The sequence below is a fragment of the Artibeus jamaicensis genome, unplaced genomic scaffold (assembly GCF_021234435.1).
Source record: "Artibeus jamaicensis isolate MK-2021 breed Jamaican fruit bat unplaced genomic scaffold, CSHL_Jam_final contig_603, whole genome shotgun sequence".
Lineage (NCBI taxonomy): Eukaryota > Metazoa > Chordata > Mammalia > Chiroptera > Phyllostomidae > Artibeus > Artibeus jamaicensis.
This window is the reverse complement of record NW_026521904.1, coordinates 4,958,872-4,979,460: the sequence shown is the minus strand read 5'-3', so window position 1 is coordinate 4,979,460 and position 20,589 is coordinate 4,958,872. Positions and strand designations below refer to the sequence as shown.

Sequence of the window (20,589 nt, the reverse complement as noted above, 5' to 3'; positions counted from 1 at the left end):
ATCTAAATGAAGTCTGCTTTCCACTGTGCTGCGTCCCCTTGACAGAAACCTGTCACTGATCAGCAGTGTCAGTGTCCAGATGTCTCGATGAAAACATAAACCCCGTACAAGCTCTTTGCATGTAATTCTTCTGGATAGAATGAATGTAAGTTACCACAACCCTGAAAGAGACCCTCTAACTCCACGCTCTCCAAATGTTAAGAACCCCGGATGCCTGGAGAGGGCTCTACTGAAGCACTTCCCGGGGACAGAGGACTGACTTGCTAGGGGACCTGTCATGCCCAACGCTGCTCCGCAGGGCAGCTGCAGGGGCACTGACCCCAGGAGCTGTAAGAGGTGTCACTGCCAGGCCCCAACCCAGACATAATAGTCAGAATCTGAAGTAAGATTCCCAGGCGTCGGTGCACATTCCAGTTTGGGAATCACTTAACTGAATCAACAATTAGCTATCAAGAAATTTTAAAGTACTCACTTTAGCAACACTCACACTGTGTCTGCCCCAGCCTCTGACTAAGGGTTAGAAATGCCTGATCTGCAATGAAGTACTTCGCAGCATGTGCCAGGCAACTGAGAAAAGTCCGCATATCCTTTTCTCTAAGAACTCCCCTGATAAACCCTCCTCCCCAATAACAGTGCCATTTCTCACTCTAAACTCCCATGACATTTCCTTAGATTTATTTCTCAAGTATTACATTTATACAGAAGTATTTACTGAATACCTATGTACCAAGCACTTGGGCTAGACAATCCACACTTAACTCTAGAGTTAAACAGCCCAGGAAAAAACTGATCACCTTAATGAAACAGTACATTACTGAATGGCAGGGCCCTGAGTATCCTCCATAAAATCATATCCAATGGTTTTTGGTTTGGGGAGTTCACATTAAGGAAGTTCTTATGAAATGTATGTTCCTATGATGCCTGTCATTTCATTTCCTTCCGCTTCCATAAATGCCCACATTAAATGCCCTTCCTCTTCCATTTATAGTCAAAAATACACTGAATACCTTACTCTTCTTCCTGCAGACTTCTAAGCTTAGATTATATCCAAATTGCTTCAGACTTTTTTAGGTTCTGGATCCACTCCTGTGCCAAACCCCCTGTCTCGGAAGGATGAATGGCTGTCCAGAATTCCTGAGCACACTAATAAGTTCCTTTCAAATCACAGTGCCCCAAATCCAACCTCATACACCCTACACCAGCGGTGTCACTCATTTTCCCTGGGGGCCACGTCAGCCTCGCAGCTGCCTTCAAAGGGCCAAAATAACTTTAGGGCTGTATAAATGTAACTACTCCTTAACTGTTAAGGAGCTGAAATTACACACATCGGTCCTTTGAAGGCAACCGTGAGGCTGACATGGCCCCCGGTGAAAATGTGTTTGCCACCCCTGCCATACACTAAGACTGTTACCATCCTTCAGCGAGTTCTATAAACGTAGGTTAAGTTGATGATACCTTTTAAAATATTCAACAACACAATTTCTGTGGTCTTTAACAATCTGCAGAAAAGTTTCAGGCAATTATAAATTAAAATCTAAAACACCAGATCATGTAAATTTACATTTGGGAGTTAAAGAGAAAGTGTGCCTTACATTCTCACAGGTAAAAACTGTATCATATAATTGGAGAGACTTCGGGAGAAGCACTAAAGACAGTACCTAGAACAGCATAAACCCATCACACCAGCAATATACAGTATGCAATTTTATTATCAACCAATGCAAATATCTACAGGACTTGAACAAGGGGTTCGAAAACAAGAACAAAGAACAGGAATCCTCAGAACCCAGGTACTGTGCCAGCAAGCATTCAAAATAACTGAGTCTTTCAAAGTTCTAAGGAGCCAGAATTTAACCTGTGGTAAATCCCAACGCGTGCTCGGTTCTGTGCCATGGAGGACAGACTGTTCAGTTCAATCTGGTTACTTAGGTACATGGGTAGACTCGGCCTGAGCATCCTGGAAGGCAACGTCCCCCAGCCCCCCACTCTACATGCGTCTCTTCAAACCACAAGAGCTGGCTTTACAGCCTGGGGCAGGAGCCCCCGGGCCAACCAAAGCAGCAGCCCTCCCTGTCTGCATCAGAGTTTCAAATCTAGGTTTTACCGTCTGCCACTTTGAGGCAAAAAAAGGCAAAATACTCAATTTCTACTTAAAAGTTGAGCCTCAAATTCCTCTTTTGTAAAACTGAGATAATTACTACTTACAAAGTATTTTAGGAAATAACATAAAAGTATGTGAAGTGCCCAGCAAAACCTCTGGTAACGGTAGAAGGAGCAACGCGTCCTGCCCTCCCTCCATTCCTTGCCTCCTGAATTCTCTTTAAGCTACCTCCTCTTGGTGTCTGTTTTAAAAAAATAAAAAATTGTGCTTTAAAATATTACCTTTGAGTGTAATCATCCCTTTCCATACATGTATTATGTGTCTGTGTGTGTATCTTTTTAAAAAATGTTTTTCCCCTTACCATCTGCAGCAGTACAGCGAGAAGCCAGTTCCCACAGGACCAATCCCATGGCGTACATATCTATCCTCAAAAATGCATCCCTTTGGAAGTTTATAGCGCCCTCTAATACCTCTGGAGCCATATACCTCCGGGTACCAACCTGAAAAAGATGTTGAAAGCAAAAAAATACTCATTAACTTTATGAAATAACATAATCTTGTAAAAAGAATCAAAACCAAATGTGGTCTAATATCAGATAACGTAACTAGATGAGGAGCACCAGACTACAGAGTCAAGTAGAATTTTAATACATTTCAAATAATGTCGTAGCCAAGACATTCACTGAAAAGAGCAATGGCATCCACCAGACTGACCGAGCAAACTGGCTACTCTGCAGCTCTTAAAAAACATGAGGTAAATCTATAAAGGCTGACAGAGAAAAATTCCTCAAAATACTATAGGATGAAAACATAAAGAAACAAAGCAGTGTGTATATATATATAGTATATATATATATACTAAGTATATATATATATATACACTAGTATATATATATATATATATACTAAGATCCTTTCTGGGTACACTTAATAAGTATATTAATATTATGTTTAAGAATTTTTTCCTCCTCTTCTAGAAGTAATCACAAGAAACTGAACAATAATTGTGGGGAGAAAGATGGACTAGAGGAAAAAACATACTTTTAAGTTGTACTTTTGCATACTCTTTGAAATGTATCTTTTTTAAAAAGTACTTTTATTAAAGGGTTTCTCTTTCTCTGTATTAAGAAAAATAAACAATACAAAATGTGAAAAGAATTAGCCAAAAAAGGATGGACAAACTTGTTAAAACTCTATTTTTACAAAATCTATTATGTTCATTCATTGTATTGGAGTTCTCGATTTGTCTGTCCCTGACAATTTGGTTATTTCTTAGTAATGTAACACTGGTTACTAAGCTCCTACAGGTAGCTTTGGTTGGTGCTTGACAACACTCATACATAGATGCTCAAAGAACTGTGTGAGCTGGCTGGGTGATCAGAATCGATTTGAGTAGTGGACCTAGGGTGAAGCCCAGATACTGGCATTTCCAAAGAGCTCCACCCTCAGGTGACTGTGATCTCTCGACTAGAATTGGGTGACTATCTGCAAATATACAGATAATAAAAATAGGTTACCAAAACTATGAAGTTCACGTTTTTAATTGATTTGATAAGAATAAAGTAGCCCTGGCTGGTGTAGCTCAGTGGACTGAGCTCGGGCCTGCGAAGCAAAGGGTCACTGGTTCGATTCCCAGTCAGGGCACATGCCTGGGTTGCAGGCCAGGTCCCCAGTAGGGGACACATGAGAGGCAACCACACATTGATGTTTCTCTCCCACTCTTTCTCCTTCCCTTCCCCTCTCTTTAAAAAAATAAATAAAATAAAATATTAAAAAAAGAATAAAGTAAAAAAGCTTAATTTTTTCTACTTTAAATAACTCTTTTAATTGTACAATAGTGCAATATATAAAATGTATAAGAACATGAATTTCTGCATTTTTATGTTTTCTGCTCCATGAAATCTAAAGTCAAGGAACTGATGTAAGTAATTAGTTATTTATACCTCATCATGTAACCCAACTGTGAAAGTGTAAAAAGATATGAATGAGCCCCCAAATTTTTCCTTATAAAAACAGGGATGAAGGTTACAAGGTACCAAAGGATTAAACCATTCACCGAGTTTAGTCTTACGAAATCACAAGATAACCACAGAAGCTTGTCCCTGGGCTGCCCGCACAACCCCCCTCTCAATGATATTCTCCAAGAAACTGCCTTTGTTTCCAAACACATTTGGTGTCAACCTTTCTGGAACTATCACTGCTGGCCATTGCTCCAAACTGAATGCTTAAATCATTAGTCATTATTGCTGAATCTGTTGTGTTATGATTCTCTGATAACTGTGTTCTTGGAAGTTAATAGGATATGCTGGAGAAAAAAGAAAGCTGAGAATTAGATGAGCAAATAATCTGCATGATTTGAAAGAAGAAATGATCATGCCACAGTCTAAGTCATTTGGCTTTGTAAAAAAAAAAATGTCACCTTTCAGGTCAAGCTGGTTTTCTGAACAAAAGTCATCTGGTAGGAGTGACAACACCTTTTCTAGCCTCACAGTGTTTGAGAATAAAGTGTACAGATGACGTTCTTTCCCCTCTGGCTTTCTTAAAGGCTCCCTTTACTGAGATCTCCGTGTGTAGACCTGGACTAGAGTCAGGCTCCTCACTCGGGCTTTACAAGTGTTCTGAACTCTGGAGAGAATTCAGAGAAAAGCTATAAAATTGATTAAAGAGAAAATGAAGCAATAAGGCCAAGAAACAAGACACTATAATTGCTGTCTGGAAAAATGGGCAGTGGATCTTAATACACTGTAGCATGAACAGTGACTGATAACTCTTCCATTCCTCTTAAGATAGTGAAAGGACTAAAACTGAGTTAATCTAAGAACTCCCTAAGAAAAAGGTCTATTAAAATGTTTTGGATTATTTGATTAGTTTTTAAAACAGAATCCCATGACATCTGTCTCGGTTACTTTATGTACTGTTTGATCTAAACCACTTGAGGTACTAACCGGTCCATCACCATTGTATGAAAATGTCTCCTTAGCAAATTTAACATATTACTCTTAAGATGGTCATTTTACATTAGAATGCCAATCGAATTACCACCACAAATATTTTAAACCAATCCAGGTATGCCATGCTAAGAAAATATGGGACAAACTATTTTTTCTTACAGGCTACAGTTATCATTCTTACCTGTCCATGAGTATCACCTGCAGACTTGCCAGCCTCAAACTTTAACGCCAACCCAAAGTCAGCAATACAAGCTGTCAGATTGTTTTTCAACAGCACATTTTTACTTTTGATGTCCCTTGCAAAAAAGAAAGAGTATTCAAATTAAGTTTAAACCAGGTACATCTTTTTAAAATTGTTGTTGAAAGTGGGAAAGAGGGAGACTATGTATGCTATAAAATATAGTTACTGGAAAGTATGAAATACAAAAAACAAGAAGGAGAAAAAGCCTATGCAAAGTCTCCACACTGCTTAAAGCACAAGAAAGAATACAGTGACAAATTCCTATTTATAACGTGGGCAATAAGAAGGAATTCTCTCCATAATACAGTTTTATAAAAAAGTGCCACTCCAAAAATACTATCCAGCCTACATGTTATCTATGCCATTCCTATCTACCAATCATAAAACTGCTGTTTTCTAAGATAAGAATATAGCAGAGTTTATCGTTAGAAACTCCCATTAAAACAGAACTTTAAAAACCAAAATTTAAACCTTTTCAAAAATAGCTGAATCATGGCCTTCTCTGGTACAGGCCTACATTTTAGAATGGCCCCTTATTTTAGTCGTTCTTGTATTCATTCCTCAGCCTTGCTGCACAAAAGCATCTCTAGGAACATATAACAGAAATTTTATACCAAGAACATATAACTGCTCCAGCTGAATCCTGATGCTCTGAACAGAGTAATGTTTTAAGGCAACCAGATGTCCTGTGCACACCAGCCTTAACTGGTCCATCCTGGCATTACTGTGCCTACGCTAAACACTGCTGAGCAGTGGTTAAACCTGTGTGTACAGAAACTGAGAGGGGACAGAGGAGGCACAGGGAAACACACACAAATGCTACAAAACCAATCAGCCTTAGACTGAAATTTTTTTAGGGACGGTAATCCTAATAATCTTAGGGGTTCAGTTCACTCTAGAATGGAATGAGGTAAGTAAAAATTCAGGAAGAGGCAGTAAGACTGAATATAGGAAGCTAAGAAGAAAGGGGAGCTATTTCTAAGGTGGAAGTTTCCAAAACCAGAATCTATATGAGAGTTGGCTTTAAAGTAAGCCTCCCAGTAACCTACAACACCACCTGGTGCCACTCAACTAAGTATTTTTTAAATGAGTAAGTTTATACCTACTTTTAAAGCAACCATCTTTAAACTGAATACTACAAGATGACAAATTGGTCACATGTCTGAAGAAGTTAAATACACAGTGACAAACTGAATCCCATGTTCAAGGGAACTAGTGTTTTCCCTTTTGAGGAAATAACAACTATTTTGTCCAAGTATTATTTCTTTCCTGAAAAAGGCAATTATAAATACTCTTGTTCAAATGGTGCCTCCTGCCACCTCAGCTCAGGTAGTGATTGTATGGTCCCTCAACACATAAGCAAAACAGATACTTCTGAATTGTATCACCTTATTCCTGTTTATAACTATCTTCATGGTTATAGAGGAATCATGTTTTGAGATTAAACACATACACCCTTTGATTTAGAGAAAATACACTTTTATTCTTAACCATGCTTTCAAAACTGAGACTAATTACAACATAAGTTGGTAATTAAATTAATGATGACTAACAAGCTAATGATGTTAATATATACATTATCCAAATTATTTCCTGGCCAATCTCAAAACTAATTTGAAAAACAAATGAAAATCATTCTACCTCTTATAGCATGAATAGATAACTAGGGGAAAAATCTATTTTGTTCAGGGATTAAATGTTTAAATATTAAACAAATACTGGGTTATTTGGGAAAGTAATATAAATTTAGCTCTACCTGTGAGATATGGCAGGTTTGTGGCCATCCTTCAGACCAGGTATATCCTCATGTAGATAGGCCAACCCTCTAGCCATGGTTTCTGCAATATGACACAATTCGTTCCAAGAGACCACATTAGCCTTAAGAAAGTCTGACAGTGAACCCTAAAGAAAGGGGAAAGAAAAACAGTTTATGCTCTTGACAAAAGCCATTTGTATATGGAAACTCTCCCTTTAAGAGGTTATGGAAGAGAACATACTTTCCTTTTTGGTGAATAATATACAAAAAACAGTCTGGAATGGTTCAAGTTTCACATTAATGAACATTTGACTAGAAATACCACGAATCTTCAAAGATTTTCTACGAGCACAGATGGTGGGTCAATTTTCCCGTGTTCAAAAGGCAAAAGTTTAAAAAAGATAAATAAAAAAAAAGATGAGTAGTCGAAAATCTAAAGCTCCAGAAAATACTTTAGAAGTTAAAATATACTGACTACAGAGGTGCTATATCATAGGTCTAGGAGAGCACAACGTTCAGACATACAAACAACTCATACAAAGAATCCTCTAGGCATCACTGCCATCTTTTTGGTCTAGAATTAAGAGAAGTGAAAGAGGCACTTATATCTGACACTGATGGACCCAATGGCCCAGAAGAACATAATCTCCTGCCTCATTAATGTGTTTTTCACACTGACTCTGAAAGCAGGGAAATGGCCAGTGTGCTTTGGTACTAAGTACCCTACAAATGAGTGACAGATCAAAGATCAGATAAATTTCCTAATTCGAGTTTTATCACTAAACTATACCGATTAAAGAGTTTTACAAAACAAAATTCAAACTGAAAAAAAAAATGGGTACATTTACTAAGCATTGGTTATATTAAAATAATTTGTGAGACAGGTGATTGCAGCACAAGAAATCAGGGACAAAAGATTGATGTTATAAACAGAGGCTTAAGGTAAAACCATCTTTGCTCTTTTATTAAAATAAATTATTTTTAAATAGATTTTTATTTATAAATTCTAACCAAGGAGAACAGCACACTGTTCCCAGAAAAATAAGGCAGAGGGATATGTAACCAATATTAGGTAGTCAAACCAACCCTGACTTTACTGAGTCAAAATCGAAAGGCGTTTTACCTTTTCATGAAATGCTGTGATTAGCCAAAGATCCACATCAACACTGGTGCCTCGTTTTTCTGCACCAATGAACTGTAATATGTTCTCATGCTTCATTCCAGGCAAACTGTAGACTTCATATTCGTTTTGCCAAGACTGTTTATCCTGCAGTCAAAAAGGAAGAATAGTAAGAATGCAAAGAACAGAGTCAATAAACCATATCCAAAAATTACTCAAGTTTTAAGGCAAAAACAAAGTGTTAAAAAGACTCTTTAGTTTTGTTTTTAAATAAAACTCTGATAGTAAGTAATACCAAATGCCTGCCCTCCCCCATTTCCTCAAAATAATACTTTTTTTTTGAGGGAAATGCTGCACCTCTGTGTCTACAATGACCACGCATTCTGCTGCAAGTTAGCACCACAGAGTAAGAACTTCATCACGGAGTGGAGCTGCTTGTGTTACTACTCAGAATAATGCCCCCGACAGATGAAATCCAGGCAAAATGACTTTGTCTAATTAGAAAACCATTTCTTAAAAGACTATAAAATGCTTAGATACCCTGTAAAGCCAACAAGAGCACAATGGAGTATAAATACACTAATTTAAAACACTACACACCATTTGTGCCTGCAACTGATCCATGCTTACTACGTATCAACTTACAAAAGTTACAGTTTCTTTCCACAGTAAGAGAAGAATAAGGAAGGCAGATCGCATCAACAGTTAGGGACTCTCGGGGTCCAAATGAAGAGCCTTTGGCAAATTCCATAACCATTCAGTTTTTGCCTCATTAAGCTGCTGTATTATATGCATACTGTATGTTGTATATGCGTAATACATAGACACATATTAATGAGAACTCCTATGTAAGCACCTCTACCTGACAAATGGAAGCATCATATAAAATGTTAGCTACTATTATTGTCACTAATCTTACATTAATATCACCCAAGTATTTGCAGATCTTGGCATAACAGAACAGATTCTTCCTCTAAAAACTAAATTATACTTTATAGTATATACACTTACACCAAAAGAAAAAAACAGTAATAGCAAACTGTTTCATAGACTCTTAAGAAATAGGCTTTAGGAGAGACAAGAAGGCTAAAATCTAGGTATATTAAGTGAAGAAGCTGGTTTTATGATAACGCCTAAACAAAGACAATCTCCTATCTAGGTGCAGTCACGAAGCCAGCATCACCCAGCCTGGCCAGGACCACAATCCCATGTGTGGTATTAGCCACAGAGGTGTATTACACCAAGGTTTTATGAGGTCAGCCCCCTTTAAAAATAAAAATTCAACAGTAAACCAATTATTTACAGTATTGATTCACTGCATCTGAAAATTCACCGAACAAAATCTGAAATGATTACATAAACACTCAAAGTAGAAAAAAAATGAATAGTTTGGTAATATATTTCCAAACAGCAATTCTGAAACAAAGCATACTACTCTTTTACTATTCTGCTTGCTTTTTCTGATTGTGTCAATGGGAGTGTAAAAGTTAACCACTCAGACAATGATTCCATTTGTATTGGAATTACTCATCTTCACTTTGTATTTCTTTAGAATTTTTACTGGCAAAAGATCTCCTATATGTTCATTTATTGTAACTCCACCACTGTTAAGAAAACATACTGACTGGTGTACCATTAATTCTGTTTCTCAGAGGAGAAGGCAGACATAACAGGGCTAACCACTTTCCCTAGTATCACAAGAACCATCTTAAAAAACATGGCCTATGTTGCAGGCTGCTTCTGAGTTACGATGACCTAGCCAGTTGCATCTTTTAAAAAATATATGCAGATTAGAAAACTGATCAACATACCTGTATTGGAAATATTTTCACAGCTACATATTCATTGAGCAACTGAGCTTTCCATACACAACCAAATCTTCCCCTTGCTTTCACTTCCAATAACTGCAGTGGCTTCAAACCTAGTAATGGAGAAGGTGGGGGTGGTCCTGGGTCCTACAGATAAACAACAATACTAATATCAAAAAAGCAGCACAAGATATGTACAACTTTATATGTGAGGGGAAAAGTGAGTAATAGTGGGGAATCAATTGACAGAAACAGTAGACACATACAAGTGACATTAACTTCAATGTTTTCAAAACTGAGTCCTCAAGCTTCACTAATTACCTACATGATCACAAGGCAAGCAATTTGAATTAAGAGTTTTCACAACATTCAGCACTATTGCTATATAGGTACAGCACAAGAAAAGATCTAAAGTCTTTCTGATCTAGTATCACTAATTTCCCAACTAAGATTTTCTGTGGCCTCTGGGACACCTCGAACAGTATTTCAAAGGCGTCATCCAGTGACGACAAGGAATGAGGATTTGAAAAGGGCTGGAAACAGCAAATCAAGGCTGTGTCTCAAAGAAAACCTCTTCAAAATCCCCTACTTCCTCTAATTTCTATTTAAATATTTTCTTCATTTAATCTCAGAAATATACACAGTCATTCTCAAAAGCATCACAGAGAAGTATATCAAATACAAAGCATGTAACAGGAATGTCAGTTAATGTTGCTATAGTCAAACTGTTCCATTCACTTTAATTTTTCAACCTATTAACAACTCATCCCTTTGCTTACAATTATTTCCCAAAATTGAATGTGAGGTAAAATGTATTAGTGTTCTGGGTGTTATTGGCAAAGAAAGTACAAATAATAATCTAGAAAGTGAGTAGTTATCACAGCAGCTAGGGTAGGGTAAAATAAAGAGAAGTGTACTGCTACAGTTAATTTTTTTTAATGGAGCAAATACAGCATACAAATAGGAGTATGGCATTTACAAGGGACAAGGGAATCCTTTCTATACAAAGTAAAGTGACAACTCTTCACTGAAAGCATTTTATCAGTTCAATATCTGCAAGAAACAAAGGATGTAAGAAGCCTCTTGGAAATTTTCCAGAGGGAAAAAAGCAATAAAAATGTTTGAACTGCGTAAGGAGTACTGCAACTAAAATTCTGTGGCTACGGCAGCAGACACTATGCCACGGTGGAACGTAAGACACCTGAACACAGTATGTCTCCCCACATCAGTGCATCTCTCTCTGCTTTTCCTCTCCTCCCGAGAAAGAAAATGTCTCCTCTTCTAATGCCTGAAGACTGTTAGTGCTCCCTTTAGACATTATTCAGCCCACTGGTGCCACTAATGATGTAAAAAAGTTAACGTCAACATTAGAAGGACCTTCAAGAATAGAAACACTGCAAGGTATTAAAGAGAAAAAAAATGTACTTTCTTCTTCTACACTAAAGTAGACAATGTTTGCAAAATGGTTTCCGAACTCCTATTTTGTTAGAGTAAGATAAACTACGAGACTTTCTGTGACTCATTTCAATTTCAGTATTTATTTTTTAATGTTTACAAAAGTTGCTTTTCTATCACACATTCAAAATATGAAAGGTTAGTAGAGTTAAAGGCCGTTTTCATTTAACAGTGATGAATCAAGGAGGTCAGATACAAATCTTGTAGAAGAAATATGGCCCCTAAAGTTACAGTCTAGAGTAGGAGGGACACAAGAATCTCTGGGAAGGTTTTATTAAAATCAACCCTCCCTACCTCATTCCTTGACTGATCACTTATACTTGTAACAGGGGATTCTACCAATAGGAGTTTGTTCCTTATGTGAATGTGAAGTTAAAGAGGAAAAAGTTGAAAACTACTCTTTTACAGGCAAAGAAAACTCAATGCTTGAAGTCTAAGAATTGCTGGATAACTGCATAAAAGAATAATTATGCTAACTAACCAAAAAAAGTTTCATTTGAAAAACTTTAACTATGAAGTTAAAGTCAATGATCTCCCCTCCTTTAGAGGTAAATTAGAAAACTTGAGTTTTCAAAGCGGGGATGCCAGAAACTAAAGTATACAGATAAGACTTGAAAGCTGAAGGAAAAATAACCAGGTAAAGAGTAATATGGCTCTAAATGTAAACACTAAGATTTTTAAACAGCTTTTATATAAAGTGACTGATAATGTCTCTCGAGGTAACATATATATTGTCCATTCTTGGTTCTAAAGAGAACCATCCACCTGGATATGATTGTCTATATGATGACTTAATTCACACGTTAAATTAAGACTATGTCAGCAGTTTAAAATGTGATTTAACCAAAAATTAAGCTTACTTTTAGGAAAAATAGGGTAATTTTCAATGCTCAGGAAAAAATCACTGAGTGTTTGCTAAATATAGAATAATCTTCAAAGTTTCCATAAGTTCCAAGGCTTTGTTCAGCAAACTTCTAAGTTGCCATTATTTTAGTAAATCTTAGATTACTCTCCTAATAATATTACCAATGTACCAGAGCCTGAAAACAGTGTCGTCAAAATTACTTGTAAGTGAAAAACTTAAAATAAGGAGAACATTGGCCAATTTTCAAAGGGTGATAAAAAAGGTCTATGAAGGAACAGTCCTATAGAGTATCAAAACTTTTAGAAATGATGTGTGTTTTTAAATAATATCCTATAATACTTAAAAGGTTGAGTTCAAAAACAAGTAACTCTATAACAGGTAACTGTCTGAAGAACTATAACACAAATCAACATACCTTTTGCTTTTTCAATGAAAAATTACTAGAATCTATTTCATTCCTTTCAGCTCTTGATTAATTTTTAACTATATCTCTAATGTCTTTTACTTATTCTATAAGATTAGAAGTTATTTTGAGCTTATTAACGTCACTACACTAATTTACCCACAAAAAAACTAAATACTTGATTCTAGAGATAAAGATTTATAGTTTTAAAGTATAAGAATACTTGGGGAGACAAACTCAGACTTAGACTTCATAATGACAGCAACATTCTAATGTTATTCATAAAACAGGGCTTTGTCCTGCCACATAAAAAACTACTTTGGGGCAGGGGCAGCTATGAAGACTGCTTAATTCCTGCTAATTTCCCCTAAGTCTCCAGTTCTTTTGCAGTATCAATACTATTCTTGCACAGTTAAAAAGATACGCATTAGAACATGGCCCTGATTATATCCCTGCTTTACCCGTCTGTATGTAAAAGTGACGGCATCGTAAGACATCATGTGATGAAGCAACAAATGACTACCGCTGGAAGAGGTGTCCCCCACCCCAACAACAGCCAGTAGCACTACTATTAACCGATGCTAGGATAAGTTATCAGATAGGAAGAGCTGCGAAGGAGTTTGTCATCCTTTTACTCATTCTGAATTCTCCATCTGAAGGGTGAACTCTGACCTAAACAAGGTCTTAAATTTCCACACAGCAGAAGATCCCTAGCTAATCTACCTGCTAAAGATGTCAAAGATGAAACTACCTGAAAATATAGACTTCACATGAAAAGATGATAGATTTGACCAGAAAGTCAGCCCCTGTCAAAAGTGAACAAAAACTGACATTTAAGGTAATGATGTAATGTAAAAATTAACCGATACAAGTTTTTTAAGGCTAAAAATCTTTTGAGACTAAAAATCTAGCCATTAGGTATTAACTTCTAATCAACTAAAACACTTGTTTCTACATTCCACCTCAGATAACTATAAATATGGTTAACAATCCTTTAAAACCAGAAACTATTACTATAACAAATCAATCATATTTTCAGTACTAAAAGTAGAAAAAACTTCATAACATAAATGTATAAACTATAAAGGATGCACAGTAAAGCAACAACAAAAAAATCTAAGAACAAAATGTTTAGTATGCATCCACAAGAAGTTCCACAACCATGAAACAAACATCAAGGCATCTTACCTCTATCATTATATGAAAGGCGTGCTTGTGAAGAAAAAACACAGGCAAAGGAAATTACGATTTATATCCAGAATGAAATGAAAAATGACACATCAGTTACAAAAGTGAAGAAAGGAGAATAATGATTTAGCTTTTTAAAAGTTGGCAATGATCCAACGTGTATTTCTAAAATGAGGATTGGGAACCCTTTCCTTATAAACAAAGGAAAGTGATATTTAAAAAACAAATGAACTTGGACATCACCTATCAAATAAGGGGTATTATATAGATGACTCTTGTAGGACCCCAAGTTACCTGATCCAATGGACTTCAAACCAGCAAATAAACTAAACCAAGTCTTAAACAACTGAAACTTATTTTTCTAAGATGTTATAGCATCTTAACTATGAGTAAAAATAATAATTTAATTAAGATATATGTTGGAATTGACTTGTGGACACCAGAGGGCAGTATTGCCTTTAACAAAAACTGTAGAAGGAGCAATGAAAAAATTTGTATATAGCTAAGTTGCTCAGACCACACTCTGATAGTTATCTTAAGAATCTCTAGAATCTCCTGCTACTTCCTCAACTGCTTCACTCCCCTTTCATGGAAGACAGTAAAATCGTAATAGTGAGAAAGAAAACTGTTTCCAGTACCTACCTATGTGAATGTGTGTAATACACTAGGGTAAAACAAACAAGCAAACAAACAAGGGAAGACTAAGAGGATCAGATTAAATAGAAAGAGTGACACACCAGGCCTATTGCTATTCTACTTCCCCAGCCACAGCAACAGTGAAGAAGTTGGGCAGGGGTGGGTCCTGGGAACAAGTGTCCACACATACTTTTCAGTCTGAGTAGACTCTTAGGGAACAAGATTTTCATTTTCCCATTTATCCAAAAAACAAGTAAGGGCCCAGATTTAAAATTAATAGAAATACTATCACAGTATAAAGGAATGCTATGAATCTCTCCAATTGCCGGTTATATTATCCAGTTTCCACTATTTTTCTACAGCATCTACAGAAAACAATGGCAACAAAAATTTTTTTGACAAGTCATCCATGCCAGTTGCTTAACTAGTTTTTCTTTCTTCCTTAATTTTCTCCTGTGAATGATTCAGGATTATTTTATAATTCATCTGAAAGGCTTAGCTAATCCCACTATCGAAACATCTTATCAGTACTCCAGGGTAAAATTCATCCCTTCAAAGAAATTCATGCCACATGAATAACTAGACTACAGCTTCCCAAAGTTTAAACATCTCTCAGATTTTGTTTTCATACAGGTGGTTTCAGAGATAAAGATGCTACTGTAACAACAGTGTGTGCAAGTTAAGTGCCATTCATGGCAGTTACCAAAAAGTTTATCTTTGTTCAACAGACTTCTCAATAAATAAACGTTAGAGTAAACTACAGAATGATCCAAACTAAACAAGAGACACCAAGAACAGGCTTCTGTGCAAATTATATTAGAAAACAAAAAGGTCAAAACAAAATCCAAAAAAAACCAAATTCACCAAAATACATAAATAGATAAAAAAAGTAACAAAACAGCCTGTATTCCCAACATGAAAATGGGAACCTGAATGTCACTAACTATAATCTAGAGACGATACTGAAAAACCCAATCAGCACATCAGTGTCAAGTAATTAGGTTTGCTGAATTAAAAAAACAAAAAAAACAAAAAAAGACTTTTTAAGGGGAAAAGAAATGAACTGCCAAACATCAGAAAAAAAATGAATAATACTTCAATTTATTTAACAGATGTTAACTGAGTGCCTATTCTGTTCCAGGCACTGACTACCCTTGCTCTCATGACGCTCACTGTAATGTAGGGAAGAAAGACTAGTCAAAGATTCCACTAATAAATGCATAACCGTAAAATAAGAGCAAGAAAAAAAATTCACTACCTTAAGCACCTTGACAAAGATCCTGACTGAAACTGGCAACTTAGTTCCACCTGTGGAGAGAGTCTTTCTACAATCGTTTAAATGAGAAATGGAGTAAGTACTAGAGGAGGGAGATAAAGAACAGAAAAACAGTATTGGAATCCATCCTATATTTCTGACTTGTGTAACCAAGTGGTTACTGGTTCCATTTATTGAGAACCAGGTTTGAGAGAGAAGGTCACTACCTTTGAATGTTAAAGTGCTTGGAGTCATCTAGGTGGAGACATTTAGTAGCCAGTTAGACACACAACACTAGAATATGAAGAAATACTTTTTAGAAATACATATTTTGGTTCATTTATATACTATAAATAAATATATATGAGACATAACATTCATTTCCTCCTATTTAAACTATTCTGACATCACTCAACAATTCCTTAGAACTATCAAGAAGAATTAAGGACACTCTACCCAAATATTTGAAAACTAACAAATTCTATATATGTCTTCCCTTATTCATCTATCTATCTATCTTATATTCTAAGAAATTTCACAACTGCTAATTATAAAAAGATTATTGCCAAGTAGAGAGAAACAGAATCTATAAAGAAATAACATAGTGTGTGTATCAGGACAAATGTTTCTGAGTTAGGGAAAGAAAGACATTTCTACATTAACAGATTCAATAGCACTGATGCTTTCAAAGGCACAAACAGGATTCCATCCAATTAGAGCTTCAAAATTCCTTTGTGCTTTATCAACTCCTACTTCCTACAGTTTCTCTCATCTAATTCCTCCTGACAGCAAAGCAAAGACAGATCAAAGTAGATGAAATCAGGATTCTGAACACATCCCTAAGAAGTGGTTAGGTCCTTAGGGTAGTCAGCCCTGGGGTTAAAGGTCTGAAAGAGACGTAGGCATGCCCATTCTCCTTCTGTTGCTGCTCAGCAGCACCAGGTTACAGGAAAAAAAAATTACTGGTCCAGAAAAAAAATTTTTTAAATTTACTTCAGCACTTGTTTTCTGCAAGTAAGGATGAAAAAAGGACCATGCTATGCATTAATAAATTGTGATATGGTTTAAATGGTTATGTTAGCTATTGGTCTATATACACTCTCTATAAAAACTATTTTTAAATGTTATTTATGTGCTCTGATCGTTACCCTTATCCTATTTTAGTTTTTTATGGGCCCCACAAAATTATTGAAAAAATAAGCCATTCCACTAAATTTACTTCAATGAACAGTAAGCCTTACATGTAACGCCCAGGTTTTGCCACTCAGCAGGCTGACTCCAGGCCAAGGAAGACACTTCACCTATCTGTGTCTCCACTTTCTTATTCTATAAAATGGACTTAAAACGGAACCTATACGACAGGGTGTTGAAAGATTACTATGTGTACAGTGCTCTGTATAGCACTTGACAGAGCCAAAATGAAATCTTTTATTACACTAAATTAATTTCAAAGTATTGACATACATATCTACAATAGCTTTAATAACAACGATTCATTTTGAATACAGTTTTGAAGTTGTTACTCAGTAATGCCAGCTAACACTTACTGAGCACTTAAAATTAACTAAGCACCCCACATGGGGCTCTTCTCCGAACCACTACAGAACTGGAATCGGATGTTTCTCCTCCTTTCCTCCACCTTTGCCCAAAATCAGTGAAGCAACTCCCTTCTTACTCTCTATACCCTTCATCTCCAAGCTGTAAAGTCGAACAACCAACCAACCAACCAACCAACCAACCCACCAACCTACTTTTAGTTCACCTACATATTAACTGTGGGCTTCAAAAAGGTGGAGCAAGGACCGCTCTGGTGCTAGTTACCATAAGACATCCAGTTTGGGACCTGGCACACAATAGGCACTCAAGCACTAGGTGAGCCGTGGAGCAAAAACAAAACAAACAAATTTGAATACCTACCTCCCAGCCTATCTGATACAAGCAGCTTTCACTAACAAATGGGCTTTTTCATTTTTATAATTTTAAATTAATAAAAAAAAAGATTCGACAGTGATGAAGTAGTTAAGAATGAAGGAATTGGATCTAGGATGAGATACAGGAAATAAAAGAACAGAGAGAAAAGCAAACCTAATACTATCCTACTACCATACCATCTCCTTACCAAGGAGGCAAGGAGAAATAATGTACTCTGGTCTACATGCATCAGTCCCGTTTGCAAGTTGTCAGGCTGGGCTCTCCACAGGCCAAAGCAAAATGAAACTCAAAATTTTAAAATTTCAGTGAAACTTTTAGAAATAAGGTTCTCTGATTAATTTTAATGTGCAGCTTTAATTTGTTTTAAGCTTTTGGGAAAGCTTTTTTCCCCCTTCCTTCCTTCCTTCCCTTCCTTTTTGCTTTTGAACACAGGATTTGAGCCAATCTCCAAGGGGGCCTATTTGTACATTTGTAAGTGAAACAACTTACATTATGCCTAATGAGAGTGATTTTTTGTCAAGCTCCATGTCTATGGGTAATTTATGATACTTCTCCCACAATTAGTCTAGAAATATATATAAAAGTAATTTGTAATTTAGGCTACCAATACGAAACACACACACACACACACACACACACACACACACACACGTGGAACACAGAAGAAAGATATTTGTAACCCTCCAAAAAAATGCTTAAGCAGGAGACAATAACATTGTATCACCATATTTTAAGAATGCTAAAATAATAAAGTGAAAACATTTATGAAATGTAGGTTCCAGCTCTCAGAAGAAAACTAAAACAAATTCTAAGTTAATAAAACAACAAATCTTGGTATTTTAAGAGCACACATTAAAGTCCTACTAAATTTCACTTAAAAACATATCACAATAAAAATGAGGTCAATTAGAAGTGCTGAGCTGAAAAGCTGTCCTCAGTACATATTGTGGACTAACATTTTATAGTTGATAAAAGAAACAAAAAAATATATACTCAAATGAGATTAGCGAAAGGTGTCAAAGGATACACCAACCTGTTAGAATTGGTTATTTCAGAAAAGTGGTTAAAAATAAAAAGAAAAGAAAATGATTCTTTCTCCCTTTAGTGGGACACACTTCTATCTGTATGTTTCTTATTATAACAAGCAAGCACTTATTTTAAATAAAAGAATGTTAAAGGAGAAAGTGAACGATATAAAAAAAGCAAGAGATGTGTTCATAAACTCCAAGCATTTAATAAGAGGTCAGCCTATTTCAAGATGTGTTTCTATAAATGTAATATTTATTTTCCAAGTATAACTTAATATTAGCATATTAAGTACTTAATAAAATTTAGTAAATTTCCCCTATATACTTCCCCAAAAAAGAACACACTTCCCTAAACTGACTTGGTTGAAGGAGGATATGCTGCCCTTTCAATACCTTATTAATTTTAAACGGGTACATGTGTAGATTCATGTTCAACAGGAAAATCCTACAAAGCATCTCACAAGTGGTTTGGTTTCTTAGTGGACGGTAATTTGACAGAGCATGAAATGACAACCTATGATTACTTTAATATTAAAGTCAACAGGATTATTCTGTATGCCCAACCAGGTATCTGAAACATCTAAAAGCCTTGTAAAAACCTAGACAAAATGTCAGGATGTAAGAACTGAAGAGACCAATGTCATTTAAAAAATACTAATGTTGTAATACTATAGTGCTGTTTATACAGCCTTTAAAAATTGAACACACTAGCTTCACACCTTGCTAAAGGCAGGTAATTTCTAGTCCCTAAAATGCATTCTCGTATCAAGTGGTATTTTTTGTTAGCACAAATATAGATCTCATAAGCAGAAAACTTAAGCTCACATATGATTATGAAAGTGATACAAATAGTTTTATTGAAACTACATTATTCTAACCACAATAAGACTTGTTAATAATAGAGTGGAACACATCAATTCCCTCATATTCATGACTCGCTGGCACTAGGAAAACCAGTTTATGTTCAGTTTACTCACTACAGATTGCAAGAACATCTCCCTACATGTGGAAAAACAGTTTCAACACAGACTAAAGAAAAGTGACCAAAGTTATACAAATTTAAAGGATGCTTTAACAGAAAAAAATTGAATAGTAGCATTACCTCATAGAAGCCTGCAATACTTCAACTTATTTTACCCCCAAGAAATAAAGTCTCAAGATTAATCTTAAAGCAAAGCCCCAAAGCTCCTAAATCTAAATGAATCCCTGGGCATACTGCATTATCACCTTAGTATAACTCTAAATGCAACAAAGTCAATTCAGCAATTCATCATTACAGAACAGTTACTACATATAGACACTGTGTAAGATACAGTAGTGATTACAAACATACCTTGTCTTCAAAGAGCGTACAATCAAGTGGGAGAATGAAACTTGTACACAAATGACTAGAGACTTTCTCAACTGAGGTCACTCATTTGAATCACAGAAGACTGAAACTGACTTGAGCACTATTTTCCCAATTCTTTCAAGGATAGTACATAATGAATACCATTCTAGATAGGTATGAGGATGTGTTAGGCTATAACAGTAGGAAAAAATGAAAAGGCAAAGTATGGAAGACCTCATATCATGCTCTATTGTATATTTTGCTATTGATCAACTGAGAACTCTCAAATATTTTTAAGCACAGAAGTAACATAATCAGACACATAAAATCCTATTCTGCAGCATTAGTACAAAGAAAGAGAGAAAACCGGAAGACCAGTTATGAGATTACAGAAGTAATCTTAGTCTCAGATGTCATAATGTCCTGAGCTACAACAGGATCAGAAAGGATGAACAGGTGAATGAACAGGACTTTGTAAATGACAGGACCAAGAATAGAAGCGCTAGTCTCCAAGGCTTCC

The 20,589-nt window shown here is 36.0% G+C and overlaps 1 protein-coding gene across 1 annotated transcript in view; it reads right to left on the bottom strand.

The window, feature by feature from the left end:
- The window catches only part of ACVR2A (activin A receptor type 2A), a 95,191-nt gene that overhangs the window by 5,325 nt on the left and 69,277 nt on the right, over positions 1 to 20,589 (bottom strand). Inside the window, exons 5-9 of the mRNA XM_037167683.2 lie at positions 9,981 to 10,124; positions 8,173 to 8,316; positions 7,050 to 7,195; positions 5,234 to 5,348; positions 2,463 to 2,601 (exon numbers count right to left, since the gene is read on the bottom strand). Of these exons, the coding sequence (XP_037023578.1) occupies positions 2,463 to 2,601; positions 5,234 to 5,348; positions 7,050 to 7,195; positions 8,173 to 8,316; positions 9,981 to 10,124 (688 nt within the window). The remainder of the gene's footprint in view (positions 1 to 2,462; positions 2,602 to 5,233; positions 5,349 to 7,049; positions 7,196 to 8,172; positions 8,317 to 9,980; positions 10,125 to 20,589) is intronic.